This window comes from Anopheles coluzzii, chromosome 2 (assembly GCF_943734685.1).
Source record: "Anopheles coluzzii chromosome 2, AcolN3, whole genome shotgun sequence".
Classification (NCBI taxonomy): domain Eukaryota; kingdom Metazoa; phylum Arthropoda; class Insecta; order Diptera; family Culicidae; genus Anopheles; species Anopheles coluzzii.
In genome coordinates, this window is record NC_064670.1 from 3,232,372 (window position 1) to 3,252,865 (window position 20,494).

The window sequence follows — 20,494 nt, forward strand, 5'->3', positions numbered from 1 at the left end:
AAAGGACACCAATTCTCCCTAGTGGAGTGGATCCATGGCATCCTTGTCTTGATCGGTGCTCGATGTGTGTGTGTGTGTGTTTGCAGATACATAGACGGACCACAGTGCCTGGGAATGGTAGGAAAATCCCGCCAACGAGTCTCGTCGCTGCCGTAGCAACAGCATCCATCGTTCATGTAGGAGTGAGACGACGTTCCCCAAAGGAGCCGAGGGGATTTTGTGAAGTAGTGCAGGCGACGAACGACATAAGTATGTGTGTGTGCGATACTGCACTGTACGCGTAGTATGTTTATGAAGGATGGTGCAATGTACAATGTTCCGCCAGTGTCACAGTATCCTTCGGCCTGTCTAGGAGCTGGTACAGCGTCGCTCCATACAACCTGTCATCACTCAGGGAAAACACGCTGCAATAAAAAAGGAACTGATTGTACGTCGAAAAATGGAAAGGAACAGGATTTGGTTGTGAAAAAAGACACAAAGGACGGAAGTGTATGCTGCGGTGTTCGATGGAATAGGAAAATCGAAGCTGTGAACCTCCTGCTGGGAAATCAGGTTGTCCGCAAAGTGTGTTGAGTATCGTCGTGTGCGTGCGTGCGAGAGTTGTTTGTTCATTGCTTTCTTATCGTTCCGTTGTGACTCACAAAAGTGTACAAACATAGTAAGAAAACGCAATCTTTTGACGCTCAACCAGCTGTAAAAGTTAACAAAACCAGTGTGTAGTGCGTTTCCTCCACGGGCCGGGGGGAGTACAGTGAATAGATCAAAGTGGTCGTGTCGCATTGTCAAGGATACTGCGACTCTGCATCGTACGCAGCTGGTGGCACAAAAGGGCTGTGACGGGGAGTGACAGTGTAGCGGAAAAGCGGGAGTCTGTGGCTGCCATCCTGCGTCGTACGAGTGTACCCAGGCTCGCGTACACTGAAATGAATACGGATACCATTGCATGCATAGGTGTGTAAGGATGTTTTTTCTTTTTTTGTTCCTAAGAAAACGGGGATATTTCTCTTTCTCTATGTGTGTTTGTGTCCTCGCAGTTGCGGTTTGAGTACAATCGGTCAGAAATTGGGACGAAATGAAAACACCCCAGAGAAGAAAGAGGAGATTGGAAGAGGTTTTTGTTCAATTTTCATGGTATTATTCTTTGCGTTGTTATCAATCGATTAATTTCATCGTTTATATTATCCCACCAAAAACAAACCTCGCTTATTGAAAAGTCCCCTCTGGGAGACTATTCTGCTGCAGGTCAGTTAATCTTGATTAACCTCACTCTAAAGAAATACAATGACAAAAAGTCTCGATTCGTTTGGCGGGCTTGATTAGTTGTTTAACAATTCATACCCTTTGTTTCGCCGCCACATCGCAAGTGATTGAATGGAGCAATCTTATCCCCCTCCAACCAAGTGCCAATTCCGTGATACTGTCCGCTCAAGTTGGAGAGCTTGTACGGTTTACATCCCATCCCAAGCGCCTTCTTCCCAGTCGTCCCAGACAACGGAATATAAAAGACAGTGTATCCTCACCCGGTCGGACGCCATTTGTAAGTAATGCAATTTGGATGTCTTGCTGTCGGAGTACACACTGGCAGGAGGCCGGCCGTGTGGCTCTAGAGTTTCTACCTCTCAGTACGAAATTGGCCCTCTCGGTTCGCTGGGAAATTGATTATTCATGTCTAGCTGACGGTTGTTGATGGGAGGGGATGGTGGGGAGGGGAAATGTTGGGATCCGGACCCGGTAGGCGAATAGTGGGCAGAGTGTAAACTCAAAAACTAATGATACTGTCTAGTGAATCTGTAGAAAGGTCGTCCATTTGTTACGTCTCACTTCACCCGCACAGAGAGCGCGACCATGAAGTTGAAGGTTTGAATTTGATTTTAATAATTCACAATAATTGCGCAAAGATTTATGGGCTTCGTGCCTAAAGAAGTGTGGAACTCATTTTGGCAGAAAAACGGAAAAATACAATCAAAACTTTCAAACAACTTTTCGGACAGACAAATTTGTCCGATTTACTAGAGCTTTAGTTAACATTGGGGAGCTAGCGTGTCGTTTTCTGGAAAGCCGGACATTGTTTGTACTTCCAGTAAATTATCCTTGACGGCGGGAACACTACGTGACTTTTTTGGTTTCTCAGTTTGCCAACCCTTAGGGGTGTTCCAGTTTTTAATTCCCGGTAATTTCAATTCTTGCATGTTGTTGCTTACAACAGGCAAAGAGGGGTTTTTTACAAGAGCAACAGCAGACGGTAAACTAACCCCCTTTTACCCTTCTTTTTAATCGTTTAAGAAGAAAACATGCTTGTCGATAGCAGCACCCGAAACGAGCTCAAAGCCAAATGGTCGATAACTTAGAACGACCTTTAGCGGAGTTTGATGTTTCCAGCTCTACCCCGGGGGCTAATCATGTCCTCGGTGAAACGTTCCCAACAAGCTGCCATCTTTCATACTCCATTCTAAAGAAGGAAGGAAAAAGCAACTTTCCAGCACTTTTGAATTATTTGTAGAATGTTCGAGGGAATCGCGCTGTAAGTAAAAGTTTTGCCTGTACCAAAAAAACAACACCAAAGTGAGAATTATGTTCACTTTTAATATTGAACATTATTCCCATTAAAGCCCCGTGCCCGTGCTTTCTCGTGCGGGCATCTGGCGTCTATTGATTGCTGCACAACACCAAGCACAATCCCCTTCGTACTTAGTGGCACGTCTTCGGGAGCAAACGGCTCAAAGTTTCCTCGAATCACATTGTTCTATGTTTAACGCCTCTCGAGCTGAAGCATTCTAATTAGATTACTTCCGCACGCGATATCGTTCGCTTCGACAGCGCGAAAAACTGCCAACAATGGAGAATGGATGTTAGCATTTCCGAGAAGACCCGGTCTCGGGCTGAAGAGCAGCTAACATGAGCTCCCGGAGTCGACTTTTGCACCCGGCGACCTTAGATGCGGCGACCAGCTGGGAGGAGATAGGAAGCTGGAACACCACTTTCCACGAATCTGCGCCTTATTGGCTGGTTTCTTGAGTTGTCTGTTGGCTTGATTGAACGCTAACAGTGTCGTTGGAGGTGCTTTGTTTGTTGTTTATCGAAAATAAATTGCGTTTAAAGTCCTTGTTTAAACACGGTTTGCGTGAGTTGCGTTTTGCAATTCAATGAGAGATTCATTTGTATACATAAATGATTGCCCTTTCGCCCCCCAAAATGTATTCTCCAACTCTTTAGCTCTTCTCATAGAGTGAATTGAATGAGTTTGTTTTAATGCAAACACATTTCAGATCATAGGACGAGGGTTCATCTACCAAGGCAATGGTCGAATTAAGTGATTCTCAATCCGGAACATTTCCAGCTTTAAAAAAAAGCAAAACTCACCATCCATTACTCATCCCAACCAATTCAATTATTGAAATGGAAGTGTGTTTTAATTACCTCGCTTACTTTTCATTAAACCAAAGTGGATGATATCAAAGGGATTATGCCTAAGATATCACGACACCGACGGGCATGACGAACCACTGTTGACACAGCTTGATATCATACATCGCTACGAAAAGTAATATTTTATGAGAATCAATGCACAACACACTTCCTTCTGGACTATGATAAGATTCTGCAAACTGAGTGGCTGCGAATGTAGTGGATTAAGAAGACTCTTTTAATTAGCCTGCAAACACAGTTCAACGCATATCAGACATATATCATTGCAGCAGCGTGGGCACTACACGTTGACGTCTTTGCAAATATGGCAATGATCTAAAGTGGTGATTTAAGTGAAAAGAATTTCAAGAATTGTGTGTGTGTGTGCGAATTTTCCATCCCACTCTGATGGAACGCTCGTTGCGCGGGTGGTAATTTGCATAGCAGAATGTGACTGTGCGAACCAACCATTCACCTAAGACCGATTCATGGTATCGCATGGTGGATGGTGTAGTCGACTTTCTTTGGGTGTCTACAGTCGGTCGCCGGCCTTATCCGGCGGATGTTCAAGCAACGACGATAGTCAATGACCCACTGTGTACGCAAGTGTGTACGAGTCAGTGTACTTGCACTTGCTCTGCTTGTCCCACCATTAAGTGGAATAATTGACGTGTGAAAAGCTGTTTAGCTACAATGCCGCAGAACGTTGAACTGGCGTTGAATGCAGCGTGTGCTGTTGCGGCAATCATTCGTTAAAGACTAGGCGTCTCCATGGACGACCGGGCTGCTCCATAATCCTGCCTGCCCTGAGGCTTGAGGTTCTTCCACGGATTACTAAGACAATTGCGGTACGAAGCACGAAACGTGATCAAGCTTTGGTAGCGAAACGTTTCTTCTGGAACACAAACACGGCGACACAATCGTACTTTCCAGAAAATTGTCTCCCACGGAATGTGTACACGGGGACGTATTTGGAAGCGTGTTGAGATATTTGCAAATAAATTACGCTCACGTGGGCGGGCGCACCAGGAAAAATAAACAACCGCACACCAACCGGTGGAAAGGATGGTAAAATTTGTGGCCGTTGTTATTGACATTACATCTCCATGCACAAACATACACACATACACATACACCGGAGAAACATTCCCGCGTTCCCCAAACTCTTTGCTTCGTACGACGTTGGCACGTGGCTGGGGCGGTCCGTATTTCATTTAGCGTGCGCGATGATTTGCATGAATGTGAATTGTTGGCGGCTTATGCAAAAATAGAAAAATGGAACAGATGCCTACCGAGAGCCTGGCTCGTAGGAGTTGCTAGAAAAAGGATCTCATATTTATTGGTTCATGAAAATGACAGATTTCTTTCGCCCGCGTCACAGCATCGTCGTGCTGTTATGATACTGGTGGACAAAATGGAGCGCGCTTCATTGTGTGCCTGATGCTGATGCTTTATGTTATGTTAGGCTCTTTGTGTCCTTTTTATTAGGTAGGTAGGTTAACGTAAACAACGTATCATTTGCCCGTTTGCCCGCAGCAAAACAATAGCATGCTCCCAAGGAAGAGCATTTGGTGTGTGTGTGTGTGTTGAAGAAATGCAACTGAACTCTTACAGTAAGGCGATGAAAATAATGGCTTCAAGCGGAGTATTACGTTACCGAATGCCTTCGTTGTAGGTTGCCGATGTGGGTGTACTCGTTGGACTGCCAAATCCTACACCAAACACCAAACCCGAACCACACGATGCTAAAGACAGCCATCCCTAACCATCCAAGCAATCAACGCGCCACGCCGGATGTGCTCTGATGTTGCCAGGGTGATTAAAAAACTTTCGCCCGGACGTGGGAGGAGAGCTGTGCTAGACGGGGAGATGACATTTCACAACCGGGCCTGTCACACGCTCGCTGCCAGCTGCCTAATACCTGTTGTTCCGCAGTTCCGCAAGCAGGGAAAACTTTGCACCCGGAAACACTTGCCGGGCTTTGTGAGGCAGCTGGAGCAGTTCGTTTCCATGGCGATAGCTTTTGCTGTCTTCTCTAGTGCTGTGTGTTAAACAGTGCCGCTGCCACACGTAAATTCATTGAATCTTGCCATGGTTGATGCTTGTGCAAGTGCATTTTGCATGAGACATTATGGAACGGAAGGAACATTCTGGAACCGATTCTGGCACGACCGACAATAATAACGTTCAACAGAATGATGCTGTGGCTACCAATTTCAGGGTCAGCCGTATCCGTAATGGGACTCTCCCGCAGCCGGCAGTGTTGGATGGTGGTGCACACTACGTTGCTCTGTGGTGGCTATTTCTGGGAACGCGCTGAATTCAATTATTGAGCATCATCGGCCTACGGTAAAATAGCTCCACATGTTTCGAGGAACGGGCACATTATATTTCCCATTTTAAGAACAACTTTAGCTGGAAGCATCCACTGCAACGGTTAGAGAGAAAATTGAGTTTCAGCGAGAAAATGCTCTGATTTACTTACACAGTGCTGAAGTGTTGCCGAGGAACTACCGAAGCCACAAACTGTTTTATATTCTCGGGAACTAAATCGGGTAAACACACCGTGTTCCGTTGTGGTAGGAGTGGAATGGAGTGGGCCCGCTGATTGCGTTCTGTTTTCTAGGTGTATCATTTTCCAATGGAATTCCAATTTCATTTCAGCGTCGCTAGAACCAGAGTCCTGTTTGCGGACAAGCTCATTGCTCATTGCTCATGGCTGATTTGTAAGCTGCGTTTCCATGGAAACGCCATGTGCAAATCTGTCAATCTGTAGACATCAAAATTATGATTAATTTAATCTTTCTCTCTTTCTCATTCCCTTCCTTTCCACAGCAAAGGAGCTGTAACTAACGAACGTGTGTGTGTGTGTGTCAAGCTGTAACGATGAATGCTCCCAGCAGCGCATTATAGCATTTGCAACGGTGCACGTACAGTACTTGAGACAGCAGCTCAATCGACACAGTCCAACAGGTTGCAGAAGACAGTGAACAGTGCTGCTGCGTGCGATAAGATGGGCAGCTTGCCAAACTTGAGTGATCTTTCGACCGAAAAGCTGGAAAGGCGTCTGGAAGAGCGGGAACGCATCCTTGCCCGGGACCGCATCATTGAGCGTGACTTTGGCCGGGAGAAGGAATCGATTCGAACGCTGGAACGACCCGTCTTTATCCATAAGCAAAACGTGCGTAGCTAAAACCATTCCAATGTGAGTCTGGAGCAAGATTATGATTCTTTTCCCTCCTTTTGATTCTACAGATTGCAGCAGCGAAGAGTATCTTTCAGCAGAAATGTCCGCCCGGCTCGAGGAAGGTGATGCGAACGCGAAGCTCTGGACAGGCGCATCACATTTGGGACGACCCGATCATAGATGTAAGTAGTAGGGCAGCCCAGCTTCTGTCGGGATATTCCGACAGCAATTGAAGCACTCTTTTCCATTGCAGCAATACTTAAATAACTACTCGCCGGCCTCGAACCGCAGCCATCGGATCTCGGTTGGGCCAACGTTTCCCGCCACCTACCAGTTCCAGTCGTCTTCGCTCGGCAACCGACATCGGCGCGACTCGGTCAACAGTTCCATCGGCGCGACGTCCGTGCGCAAGTTGCTGACGGTACAGAACCGAAGCTACGGCTGTCGGCACAAGATCCCGTCGCACGTCCGCTCGAAGATGACGAAGAACTTTATCCTGGTGGCGGTGGCGCACGGTTTCATGTGTACCGCGCTGATACCGCTCATCGTGCTGCAGGGTGCCAACTCCACCTGGTTCCAGCAGGAGTCGTGGCTGGCCGCCGGTCCGGACGTTGGGTCGGGCCTGCTAAGCCTGTGCTGTGCCGTGACGGCCGGCATGAGCCTGATGACGACCAAGCTGGTTCAGCGCTTCGGGTACTCGATCGTGCTGGCGGCCAGCTACGGCGCTCTGTGTCTGTTTCTGGCCGCTCACATCTACCCGGTGCTGTTGGCCCTGGTGCCCGCCTACCTGCTGCTCGGCATGTTTCTCGGCCCTTCCGTCATCTGCAAGCAAGCGCTGCTGGTGTCGATGGCGGGCAAGCTGAGCTGTTCGCAGCCCGAATGTGGAGGAACCAGCACGGCCGGTGCCAATGCGGACAGCTACGACGATCATCGGTTGATATGCAGCCGGCAGGAGCAGGTTCGTCGCCTGGGACGTTGGTTCCGAGCGGCGGGAGACTTTGGCATCATAGTCGGCACCATCGTGGCTGCGTTTGTGCTGACGTGTGCCTCCGGATCGAACCGGATTGGCTGTTACTACATCACGAGTCTCGCTCCGCCGGTCCCAAATGCGGCACTCACGGGAACACTGAACGGAACGATGGCAACGTACAATGGATCGCACACCGACCAGCCCGCGGACGGTGGATTGCCACTGTACCGAGACATGCTTATGTCACTGCCCGAAGCGACGGAACAGCAACCAACTGACATGCCAAAAATCCCAACGACCGCAACAACCACAACAACGACAACGACCACAACGACTGAGAGCACAAAACTCAGCAAACCCACACCTTCGATGCCGACACTACGCGAAACGATGTACTTTCTGTACAACATCCGGCTGCCCGATCCGACCGGCAACGGTGACGAAGGGTTCCATCCGGCAAGCACATCGACCGGTCCACCGGGTGGTGCCGTGGGTGGCGAGGATCCGGCGGGCCAGTTGATGGACCGGTTTCCATACAGCATGTTCCAGACGAACGACTACGGCGAGCGCATCTGTGGCTCCCATCTGTGCCCGGTGTGGGACAGGAACGTGCCGATCAACAGCAGCGCGCTGGAGAATCAGCTCAAGCTGCGGGGCTACACGGGTGCGACACCGCTGATGGGCATCTATCTCGTGTTCGGGGTGCTGGCGTTCACGGTGACCGCGTTCACGACGGACATTGAATTCAACGTGAAGTTTGACTCGATACGGCGCATGTCCGACACGCTGCTGTTTGCCGGACCGCTCGCCTACTTCGTCGGCACCGAGCAGGCGTACATGATGGCCGACTTTATGAAGGTGAGAAGAGGAGACGGGTGTGTTCGGTCAGTCGGCAGGATCGTTCATATCGTTGTCTTGTGACTTTTTCATTTCAGGCCTTTGTTGCCTGCGAACTAGGACCGAACAGTGTGGCGGGCGTGCTGATCGGTATGGGTGTGATGCAGCTGATAGCCGCCTGTACCCTGAGCATGCTGCTGAGACACACCAAGCGCGTTGTAGTGATCGGTAGGTATTGTGCAGGACCCCTGCGTCTCCTCACACAATGGACGGGTGTCCGTTTTACATTTGCGCCCTGCTTTGTTCACAGTTGCTGGCTTCATGTTTCACGCCTGTCTGCTGCTGGTTCTGCTGCGCTGGAAGCCCTCCAGGGATGATAGTGCCGTGCTGTACGTCATACCGGCAGCGTGGGGCGTTTGCAATGCCGTCTGGGAGACACTGCTGTTTGCGCTGACTACGCTCACCCATCCGAACAAGTTCGCCGAAGTGACCTCTCCGCTGCAGGCACTGCGGTTCCTCGGGCTGGCCGTCACGTTTGCCGGCCACGGGGTGCTTTGCGAGGCGCCGAAAATCATCATCCTCGCGATACTGCTCGTCATCTCGGTCATACCGTACACCATGCTCGAGCTGAAGCTGGAAAACCAGCGCAAAGCGCTAAAGCTCAGCTTGTGACGACTGTGTGCGCACGATTACTAATGTTTGGTGAAGCAAAAGCACTACTGAGGCTCCTGGGAGAGGGGCGGAGAAGGGCGGGAGATCGATCTGCGGGACATGGTAGTGCTTTGCTGGCCCAGAACTGTGCGAACCGAGGTAGCTTATGGAGCCATTGCTTCTCCCGGTAATCGTTGCCTGACTTCGCGTCGTACTTGCGTGTATTGGACATTGCGTGAGGGACATGTGATGTGTGGTCGTGAAAAACACCCGGAGGATCCTCGATCCTCCCACCAAACAGAGTTAACACGTACTTACGGTCTTTAACCCATTGCCTTGGAAATTTGGTGGAAATAGACACAGTGGACAAGACATTGTTGGCCGTTCGGGGAGGGGGAACCGCGTGCACAGTAGTGCCGATCAAAAGGACTCTCTGTCTCTCTCTCTCTATCTGAAATATCTGTTCGGATGATTTAATGTGATCCTCATGCCCCCTCCTTTGCTCTGGAGCTGTATTAGCTAACTGTTAGCCTTCCAGCGTAGTGTAGAGATGTTTTGCTCTCGTTGTTCTCCTGTTCCAAAGCGACCGGCTACACACTTAGAGAAATCGTTGATTGCAGAGACATTGCTGAAGAAATAGGGGGATTTCCTGGACCTATCGAATCTTTTAATGTTGCTGGAATTATGAACACGGAAAGCTCTATGTGTATGTGAGTGTGGGAGATTTCTCTTCAAATGTTCAATCACACCTTCACCACAAACGAACCGTTGTGTAATTACAATAGTGTTTCCGCACGGCCATCTCATCGTTGTGGCCCTATTAGACTAGCGTCCCATCGTTTTAACATCTTTCTCATGCCAAAGAATTACGGAACGGAGCGTTTGAATGTGGACCGTAGAGCGGTGGCATTGCTAAACCATAAAAAAGTATCACACGCTGCAGGGAAGTTTTTTGGAAACGGAAGTGCTTATTGTAGCGGCTGCTCGATTGATGTTCTGACTGTGTGCCAATTGTCAACGAAACAAACAGAATCACATATACTTAGATGGGATAGGAGGAGTGCGTGTAGGAAATTTATACAAATACTCTTAGTGGCAAACATAGGCATGCATGTATATGCAACACACTTTAGGCGAAATTGCACAACAAATTACAATGCCAAACTCAAGCAGCTTCGCGCGGGTGCGGTTGTGGAGAACACATTATAGTAGAAGCGCTGCAGTGCACTTATAGTAGTAGCTAGTAGTAGTGGTGACCAGTATTAGCCCGCTGGTGTAGTGCTGGAGTAGTGCTGGGAAATCAATCAAACGCTGGCTTATTTCATTGAGCCCGGGAAATTAGCCTCGATAAACTAGCAGGATCAGCAGCAGCAGCTCGCTTGTAACACGTTGTCAAATGGGGCATGTGTGCGATTTTGGGTACTACTAGACGCGGACTAAGATATCCTACAAACAAAAAAGCAGTGCCAAAACCCGTGCCGTTTCGTGCAGAGCGTGACACATTCCAATCACTGTATTGTTGGCCAAACAGTGCGTAGAAAAAAAGGTAGATAAAAAAGGAAATATCAAAAAAAGGACGATCGGTAAAAGTGTTCCAAATATCAATCAAACCCTTGGGCATAACTACTCAATAGTGCCACAATCACATCACATGTAGCCTCCCCGGAAGTCACCAGAACGCTTCGTATTACTCCCCACGGATCAGGTAGCGGTGGTTTGTAGTCCCTCTTTGTACTCAACGGCGTCAAGTGTGTCTGAGTGTGTGTGAGTGTGTTGGTGTGTGTGTGTGTGGTTGTCTGCATGTGCCCACGTCGGTAATGTTTAGTGCCATTTGATGCAAATCATTGTCAAAAAAAGCCAAACAGTATCCTATACACACATTAACATGAATAAAGTCGAAAAGATAATCTATATATACATACGTAAACAGATCTTCCCATTCTATATTGGTATATTGGATCTACGAACATTTCTCTTCTTTCGGATCATCCGACGGCTCTTGTTTAACGCGCTTGCTACAACCCTTCTTATGCTTTAGCACCTCAATCGCACTCAGCATCAGCTGCTGACCACAGTTCGAACAATCATATCGAGTTGCGTTCAGTTTTTTGGACGAACTGCTAACGTCGCTTGCGGTCGGTGGGGCCACCTTTTCCTCCTCATCGTCGACCGGCTTACAGAGGACGGTATGTTGTAGCTTCTGCAGCCCAGTCAAACGATACGTTCCTCGACAATGGCCACATTCCCAGTCCTGCTCAAGGATTAGATCCTGCATCTGCATGCTCCAATCCGTTTCGACGATGCTTTAACATAATAAAGGGAGGCTTATTACAATTACATCACACTGGACATACTGCACACGCACTTACCAGCCGTAAGTGATGTTCTCTGTCAAGTACACGCCACCCTTCGTTTCGTTGCGCAGTGGTTGGAAGTCTTCCGCGAAGGGATTCGGATCCGGTAGCTCCATCCGCTCCTCGTCCTCCTCGTCGTCCTCCTCCAGCGAGGGTCCTTTGTAGAGTGTTTTTAGATCCGCCGGAAGTAGCTTTTTCATGGTATAGCACACTTCGGTGTTCATGTACTGAGCCAAACTGGACCAGAGTTCGCGGTTCATCTGATCGATCGAGACGTTTCGTTCAGCTTTCGTCAGCTCACCATCGGCCGTTATGGTGAGAGCTAAAAAACAAAAATAACAATCACAAGGATAGAATCCAAGAAAGAAACTAAAAACACTGATACACAGTACCTTTCAACTTTTCCGCCAACAGTCGGTTCCATAGACGTCTCAGTTTGGTAGCTTTCAGCAGCAACGCCTGCCCACTTTCTGGCGCCGGAAAGTCCAAACACAACCACGCGTCACACACGATGCGCGAGCAGGACGCGTTCGTCTCGATCGTATGCGCAAACAGCAGTAGCGTTTGAGCGGCCGGCATGCGCAAGGTGTTCGTTAGGTAGGATTTGTTCGTTTCCAGCAGCGTCAAATAGCACACAATCTGGTGCCGGGAGCTGAGCGGCTGGCGCGATTTGTACGTCGGCGGTTTCTCCTCGATCTCACTGTCCGTTAGCTGCAGTATCTGCGCGTTGTTGCCAAAGAAGCTCATGGGATGCAGCGAAACGTACGGCTTGGCACGGGTGTGAAAGAACTGTTCCGATAAGCTCTGCAAGCGAAGGTAAAGAATACGTTTGTAATCGCCACATTCGAGTTCACATTGCACAACATCACCACACTACCTTGCAGTAGTTGAACTCGTCAGCAATCGCCACCTGGGGATAGAGTCCACTGACCAGAATTAGCTTGAGCGTCATCAGATCGCGATAACTGCAGGCCGTCGCACCGGACACGAGATGCTGCAGCTTGGACGAGTCGTGACTCAAGCGAAACTCCACATCGCGTATGTCCACCCGGCCATCATCGGCCTCCTCCTCGCCATCTTCACCCAACCCCCAAGGGTCAGATTTAAGCAGCTTGCGCTTCCGCGGTGCTTCCATGCGGTGCGCCTTCCGTAGCTCCTTCAGCTGACGCAACTCTCCATTGCGTATTGCTCGCTCGGCACTGGATAGATGGTCGTTGTTCTGCGTCTCCATCAGACCGCAGTCCTGCAGCAAATCCTGGAACTGGTTGCGCAGTTTCGTGATCTCGTAGAACCGTTGCTCTTCCAGCCCCCGGCGACGGCACCACACCTTGGAGCTTTCGCTGCGCCGATCGCCATCGTCACGCCGCCCATAGTCCGTCCGGTGCTGCTTGATCTCCAACCATTCCTTGTACGCGTTCAGCAGCGTGATCGGATCGCCATGGTCGGATTCGAGCGATTTGCGTGCTCTCTGTGGAAAAGAAGCCACCGGAAACGGTGCGATTAGATTCACCATTCCACCGACTCACGGTGTGTTGCCCCCGTCCTTACCTCACACTCTGGATCGCGGTAGGCTCGATTGGTGAACGGCGATTGGACGCTTAATGCAGCGGCCAGCGTTAGTACGGGTTGCAGCTGCTGAAACACACAACCCATTAGCAGCATCTTCCCAATGCCAATGTCGACCGGAATCTTGGCCAGTGCCTTTCCAAGCGGTGTCAGCTTTTCGTCCTCCGTGAGGGCTTCCGCCTCCTTCAGATTAACGATCGCATTTTCCACGTTATCCATCGGCGGTGGTTCGACGAACGGGAAGAGACGCGCATTCGGCAGCCCCATCGAAATCATCTGCAGCAGCAGCGATTCCAGCGGCACCTTCAGTATTTCGGCCGTACTGTACGCGTCAAAGTCGTAAAACTGCTTCTCCGCGTACAGCCGATAGCAAATGCCTGGTCCGGTACGGCCTGCGCGACCTTTGCGCTGCTCGGCCGACGCTTTCGATATCCAGAATTCCTTCAACCGCTGCATCTTGGTGGTGGGATCGTAGCTCATCTCCTTCACCTTCCCGCTGTCCACCACGAACCGAATGCCATCGATCGTGACCGACGTTTCGGCAATGTTCGTGGACACGATGCACTTGCGCATACCGTCCGGTGCGTAATCGAACACCTTGTCCTGCTCCGCGATCGAGAGCGTGCTGTGCAGCGGCAGTATGATCCAGTTCTTGTTCTTCTCGTTGTACTCGCGGGCCGCATCCACGATCGCCGTGATTTCGTTCAACCCGCTGAGAAAGATCAGCACGTCGCCCTTCTCCGTTGGCGGGTACTTTTGATCGATGAGCTGCAGAATCTGTATGTACGGTTCCGGGCTGAGCCGGTCGCTCTGGGTGCGTTTCGAGCCTCCGGCACCGCCGCTCACCATCGGCACATCCTGCAGCTGGGGCATGTAGTGCAGCTTGATCGGGAACAACCGTCCCGGCACCTCGATGATGCGTGCCTCCTCCTCGGAGAAGTAATCCGCGAACAGCTTGATGTTGATGGTGGCCGACATGAGCACCAGCTTCAGGTCGGGCCGGGCGCGTATCAAACACTTGGCAATCCCCAGCAGAAAGTCACCGTGCAGATGGCGCTCGTGCACCTCGTCCAGTATGATGACCGAGTACTGCTGCAGATTGTCCTCGCTGGCCAGCTGCCGCAGCAACAATCCCTCCGTGATGAACAGTATCTTGGTGTTGGTGTTTTTGCTCCGCTCGAACCGTATCTGGTACCCAACCTCCGTCCTATACTCGGCCAGCAGCTCGTGCGCAACGCGCTTCGACAGGGAAATGCAAGCGATACGCCGCGGCTGCGTGCACGCAATCCCCTCGTAACCCGCCCGGTACAGGTACTGCGGCACCTGGGTCGATTTCCCACAGCCCGTATCACCGGCCAGCACTACCACGCGTTCGTTTCGTACCGCTTCAACGATCTCTTCGCGATGCTTGGCGACGGGCAGATTGGCCTGCGCTTGGCGCAATTTGCGCAACTTGTTAAACTTTTCCCGCTGGCGAAAGTCCAGATAATGCGTTACAATCTGCAGCAGTTGCAGCAGTTTGGTGCGCGTTACGGCACCCGTCGTTCCACCCAACCGTGCCAACAGTTCTTCTACCGGAACTCTCAGTGACACGCAACATCCGAGCGATTTCCTGTACTCGCTGGGAATCGTTCCGCTGGGACAGTCCAGCCGCTTGCCCTCCGTCGATGGGTCGGGCAGGATCGGTTGTCCGGTGCGCTTCAGCAGTGCTTCGTACTTGTTCACAAACAGCCAGAAGTCGTTCACATCGTCCACCAGTTGATCGCGGGCACAATATCCACGCAGCACTCGGTTCAGCTCGGTTTTGTGATTTAAAAATGAAAAATGAATCAAATTCGTCTGCTCAAGGGATTGAGTATCGTCGCGGGCAGGAGAAGCTGCAACTGGAGGACTGCGGGAACGTGAACGATGTCTTCTTCGTGAGCCCGACTCTCTCGATCGCCCATGATCCGTACGGTGAGCCATTTCGGCAGCGATCCTAACAACAAGAACAAAAAACGCTTTAATATGTATACTAAAAGAGTGTTTTGGAATGAAAAGGGGTCAAACACACACGTACGATCGTCATATTCGAATGAGAAACAGTTTATTGCAGTTTTTTCTATCAGAAATAGTCCAACAGTGAAACTAGATATTGTCTAACAAACGTCCTCGAAGATAGTATTGCACTAAACTCTTTGAATTTTAAAAGCGGATTTCAACGATTATAGAGGTAATGGGGAGACGTTCCAATCAATTTCGATAGCTCTGTACTGTGCGTACTGTACTGAAAACTACCCACTGCCGGCCCTACTAATGTCTTTTGCAATAAGTTCGATTCGTTCAAATAGATCAATTATGTGTAGCGCTTTAAATACTTTAATTCTTTTAATTGATAATTGCTCTACACGCTCTTGTACAAACTGGTTACGCGAGCGAGAAATATATTGCACATTGAAATCGTAATTACGCAAAAGAATGGGAGTAACCTCCTCCAATAAGTAGCTGAATTGTCCACTACGAATGCGAATGACTAAAGAACACGTCTCACTAGGGCGCACCTTCCTTTTAACTCCATTCTTTTCGCTTCTATTAAGCGTGCCTAATTGAATGGTTTTTTCGTCAATTTTTTATTCCTTTTTAGTTCATAAGTTATTAAAAGTAGTTAAAATCGAATGGATAATATGTAAAGCACGACCGGTGAGAGTGGTATGTGCGTGTCTTTGGAGTTTGAAGCTGCAGTTTAAGTAATGCAGTTTAGTTTAGTAATTGATTTGATTATTTATGTGTGAGGAAGTTATGGTTTTTTCATTCATTTTTGTGTTAATTCATTTCTATTTAGTTTGATAATTATTTAATTACTGTGCGACAGTGTATTAATTGCATTAGCATCTTGCATTTATATGATTGATTATGTTTGGTTTAAATTGGTTTACGTTTGTAAATTTTCTCGATTTTTACTAACTAATCACTAACTTGTTGTTCTCGCTCTAGTCGAAACCCTACTCTACACAGAATAGAGTGTGTAGAAAGTGTTGTGTAAAACGCGATACTCCTGTATTTTTTGCTAATGTTATCGGGTTCGCTTCCTCTCGTTACCGTTAACCTATTTCTCCCCCGAAGTAAGTAATGTTTTGAAATTGTATAAACAACAACAACTTGAATTGAAATACGTCTAATCCTAGTGGAAAACCAACGTTTGCTACCGTCTGCTTCGTCCGCCGTTTCTCACAATATGTTAAGTTCGTTCGATTGCCCGTCTTTCTATATAATTAGGAAATATTTCATTTGATTGTTTTCGTTCTGTTCTGTTTAGGGTGTACGTACGCACGTACGTACGACGCAAGTGTTTAGTGTTGCTGTTTGTTTAATCTACATAATAGTTATGCACTTCTATCGCAAGAGAATAGCTTTAACATGTTGTTTTTTAATGATTTTGTTTTAAGATACAGTTTCGTTTTCTTTTGTCAGCTGTTTTCACTCCACAATATTTCGTGTTCGTCCGGTTTGCGAGTCTTACCACTACTATTGCAACCCACAGTAGCTCTGCTTTGTAAAGTCTAATGATGGTTAAAAACCATGTTAAGTATATGTATATATATGTATATAGTTGACTCGAGTTTAAACATGTATATAGTATTTTCTTTTATTTTTTAAGTAAAGTCGCTATCTGTATATGTGTATATCTATATATGGTAGCTCTGCAAGTTTGACTTTTGTTTGATCCGATCCACCCACTTGTCCACATTTCCATTGATCCATGCGTTGCGTTTTAGCTGTTGTAGTACGGGTTTGCTGCTGTAGCAGAAACACTGACCACGTTTTGCTTCCTTATGTTTTCTAACTAAAACAGTCAAAGCCCATCCATTGGTTCGTTGGCGCCACAGCAGCAGCAGTGCCGGACGACAGATTTGTTCCTTTTCGGTGGTAATGCAAGGCAAAGTTGGATAGAGATAACTACATTGTCCCCGGAACACAACAATAATGTTAACCAGAACATTTTAGCGCGCTTAAGCTTAAGATTCGCTAACAACCGGTTCTGCTCGCTCTCGCTTTCAATTTTAAAACCCCTTAAATTATAGCAATACATTCTACTAGTCTACGGGCTAATGCTAACACAAAAGAACACAGTCCGGGTTCGAACATGGTCGAAGGAAACGATAGTACGTAACGCTCCAATTAATTTCCTAATAATTTGGCAAATTTTGTAATTTAACAATGAGCAAATAGAAAGCGAAACTTTGGTCAATTTCGAATTGGAAGTTTTCGTTCGTTTCGACGCAGTCAGCGTGAACCCACCCATTCGGTTGAAAACCATTGTGGTTCTGTGCTCACCTTGCTGCTGCCCCTCAAATTTTGGTATTTGTCGTTCGGTTTTGGCAATATGTATGTATGTATGTATGTATGTAGTAGAGCGAAAAAGGCACGAGATAAGTGTAATCCCAATGTTTAGAGTAGAATTTGTGTCCTGGTTCTTGGTAACCGTCTTTTAGCTTTGGTCAACAACACAGAGAGAGAGCGAGTAGCTGCTTGTTTTGTAGCTGCGAAAGAAGGAAAGAAGGATGATCGCTGCAGTTCGCTCAGATTCTCCCTCTTTCATTAAGTCCACGGGTAAAAGTTGCTAAACAGCACCGTCCCGACGATGGTGTAGCCGAGGAAGTACACCAGGATCGTTTGCTGCCGGCCGTTCATCCAGCGAAAGTCAAGCAAATCGCTCAGCTCGATGTGGTTCAGCACGTGGGTGCAGCTGTTTTCCTCGCCATCCTTCACCTGCTTCGACAGCTTGCGGATAACTTGCCGCTTGATGAACGCTCGCTCCCCGGTAAAGTATTCGGCCGTGTACCAGTACAGTACGGGACTGGCCGAACACAGGAGCCGCGTCGTAACCTGCACGTGCACAAACACCAGCGAGAAGAGCGTAAGCACGAGCGCGTGCACGACAAACACGAGCGCAAACCGATCGTAGGGGCGCATCACCTTGTGCTGCTTTTTGGTCAGCCGGAACAGCCCCAACCGTAGGGCGTACTCCCAGTGTTCGCACAGATACTGGTACGAGTTGCTCAGTACGAGATACACGACCGGCAGGGCGAGCAGAAAGTTGGGCAGCTGTTTCAGCTCGTAGTAGCGTAGGAAGCCCACGTTCCAGTAGTGGCTCTGTACGTACGAGTACGACAGCGGCACCAGGTTGGTGCACCAGGGCGATGAGTCGTCCGTTTTGTTGCCGGCCAGCACCAGCCCATGCTCCGCCGCGTACTCACGCACGTGGTCGGGAAAGTTGAACTTCTGCACGAAGCAAAACAGATAGTAGTTGTACACCTGGGCGATACCGTAGTGGAACAGCACGATGATCAGCATCGAGAAGAGCCGCGAACAGATGCAGATGACGTTGTGCACGTTGTACTGGGCGACGATCCGGCGCACGGCAAAGTACAGCACGAACCCGATGTTGAACATGCCGTTCGAGCGGCACAGTATCGACAGGCTGAGCGGGATCGTCAGGAAGATCGACGTCACGTCCTCGATGCACTGGTACATTACGACGAACGACAGCCACGCGTACAGACTTTCGGTGTACGGGGCGGTGAAGAAGATGGACGCCGGATTGAAGCAAAACAGCAGCACGGCAATCTCCGCCTTCTTCTGATTGCCGAGCACGTGCTTGCTCAGCCGATAGAGCGCTTTCGCTGCACCGGTAAAGCACACCACGTTCAGCAGCACCGCCAGCAGCAGCGACAGCTCCCGATAGCTCACGAAGGTGATCACCTCGTAGCTGCTGAGCGAGCTGCACACAATTTTCAGGATGAATGGGAACAGCGGGAAGAAGGCGAGCGCATTTTCATACGTGTAGCCGTGCTCGGCAATGTGCAGGAAGTATTGGCCATCCCACCGGTTCAGACCGCCGAGCGCGAGTCGCACCAGTGCGTCCAGTGGTCGCTCCGGTGCGTTCTTGTCGCTCGGTGCCACAAACACGCCTGCTTCGTGGTCTGGCAGGAGAAGGTTAGCAACCAGCTGAAGCACTATCACGAACAGGCGGCTTCCGATGGCCAGCTTGGTGATTGATATGTGTAGAAAGGATCCGCTGGACGGTGGCAGTTCGGTCAGGGTGGGTGGTGAGTCTGTGCCTCTGTCATGTGTCGTCGTGTCCCGGTGGGTATTTGCGCCGCCTGCTGCATGGTGCTGCCGCTGGTGGTGATGATGGGACCTCCCATTGCCTACTACGTTGACCCGTCGCTTGGGAGAGGAAGTGCTGGCACCGCTGCCGTTGTAGCATTCCGATCGCATTTTTCCACCAAACCAGACACACCACGGTGTTGCATTAAACTTTATCCGCTCAGTTCGAGAAGTCACGAGGATGGAAGCGTGTAGTTTGTCGAGCAATCTTCGAGCTTTTTCTATTATCAGAACGACATTTGGTGCCAACAGACGCTCACTCAAACACTTGCACAACTAAATCGCACACTTGTACCATCAACGACCAGCCCGGCGGCCCCTGGAAAAGAAAGAAGAAGCTGTACTCAGGCTGTTGATGACTGAAATTGCCGAGTTGTGATAAAAATTCAACACACATTTGTCGTGCAGATATGGAAATTTCTTGTTTTTCCCCCCGGACAAGCTGGCACAGCAGGTCTCTTAGCAGAGGAATGTGCTACTAGATTGAAAGTCCTGATACAAAATCTTTCTTCTTTTCCCGGGGCCGAGTGCTGGGGTTGCTCGCTCCACTGACGAGTGGGTGGTAGTGCGCGTGTCTCGTTGGCCGCGTCGTGCGTCGTACCGCGACCAATCCACACGAACACCGTCTTCCCTCGCGACGAACCAGGCGACCAAAACAAAAGCCAAGATAGAGGCTTGGCAAAGCAAACAAATCGTTCCACGTCCCAAATAAACCACTCAGTCCAGTTCGGGTTTTGTTTATCTCTTCTTGTACGATTGTCTAACTCAAGCGATACACCGGGCATGTAGAAGACGGTCTGCTGCTACTACCACTACCACCAGCAAACAGCAGTCGGACCAAAATATTGGGGTAAAACGGGCCTTTTCCGGAGCTCGATTCTGGCGTAGGTACGCGCACGCGTTCGCTGTACATTTTCCGCGTGCTTGCAGTTCGCGCGAGTGCCCGAAATGTGTATGTGTGTCTGATTTTTTGTATTGTGTTCACCACTGTGCGTCTAGCGATAAAAAATACTTACAAAAATATGGAATACTGATGAGTTGCAAGCACGTGGGCGGTATTATTATACGAACACTTGTTTCACAAACTATTCTAGGATCTTTGAATACAACGCAAATCCATTTTTGTTCCGAAAAACTACCCGCAAAAGCGATTTTTCTGGGAGACGAAGTGCATAACAAACATCCTTCCCCTACTAGACCAAACTGCTGGCAGGCTGCACCACAAGTGGACCATTTGACAGGTGTTTCGAAACAGTTTCAGTTGACGTTGAGTTTAAATTTCGAATGCAAATGAAAAGAGAAAAAGTTAGATTTTCAACGAAATATAGCACAAAAGTGAGTGTAGTATATTCTTAAATTATAATTGAATTGAGA

At 49.0% G+C, this 20,494-nt stretch overlaps 3 protein-coding genes across 4 annotated transcripts; 1 reads left to right on the plus strand and 2 right to left on the minus strand.

Moving 5' to 3' along the window:
- The first annotated feature begins 118 nt into the window (after positions 1-118).
- LOC120947554 (uncharacterized) lies at positions 119-10,938 on the plus strand. The gene is made up of 6 exons (XM_040362969.2): positions 119-951; positions 6,241-6,586; positions 6,661-6,774; positions 6,846-8,420; positions 8,498-8,627; positions 8,710-10,938. The coding sequence occupies exons 2-6, from the start codon at positions 6,296-6,298 to the stop codon at positions 9,069-9,071; spliced, it is 2,472 nt and encodes an 823-aa protein (XP_040218903.2). The 5' UTR covers positions 119-951; positions 6,241-6,295; the 3' UTR covers positions 9,072-10,938.
- A 21-nt stretch (positions 10,939-10,959) lies between these two features.
- Positions 10,960-20,241, minus strand: LOC120947553 (probable ATP-dependent RNA helicase DHX34). The gene is made up of 6 exons (XM_040362968.2): positions 20,137-20,241; positions 12,953-14,948; positions 12,282-12,872; positions 11,797-12,208; positions 11,420-11,726; positions 10,960-11,353 (listed from the first exon to the last, which is right to left on the minus strand). The coding sequence occupies exons 2-6, from the start codon at positions 14,933-14,935 to the stop codon at positions 11,011-11,013; spliced, it is 3,636 nt and encodes a 1,211-aa protein (XP_040218902.2). The 5' UTR covers positions 14,936-14,948; positions 20,137-20,241; the 3' UTR covers positions 10,960-11,010.
- LOC120947556 (GPI mannosyltransferase 2) lies at positions 15,040-20,250 on the minus strand. 2 transcript variants are annotated; one of them, XM_040362974.2, is made up of 2 exons: positions 20,137-20,250; positions 15,040-19,439 (listed from the first exon to the last, which is right to left on the minus strand). In XM_040362974.2, exon 2 carries the CDS (start codon positions 19,229-19,231, stop codon positions 17,549-17,551), a length of 1,683 nt encoding a protein of 560 aa, XP_040218908.2. In that variant the 5' UTR covers positions 19,232-19,439; positions 20,137-20,250; the 3' UTR covers positions 15,040-17,548. The 2 variants fall into 2 exon arrangements, with proteins under 2 accessions (XP_040218908.2, XP_040218909.2); XM_040362975.2 differs by lacking the exon at positions 20,137-20,250 and adding an exon at positions 19,516-20,098.
- Positions 20,251-20,494: the final 244 nt, after the last annotated feature.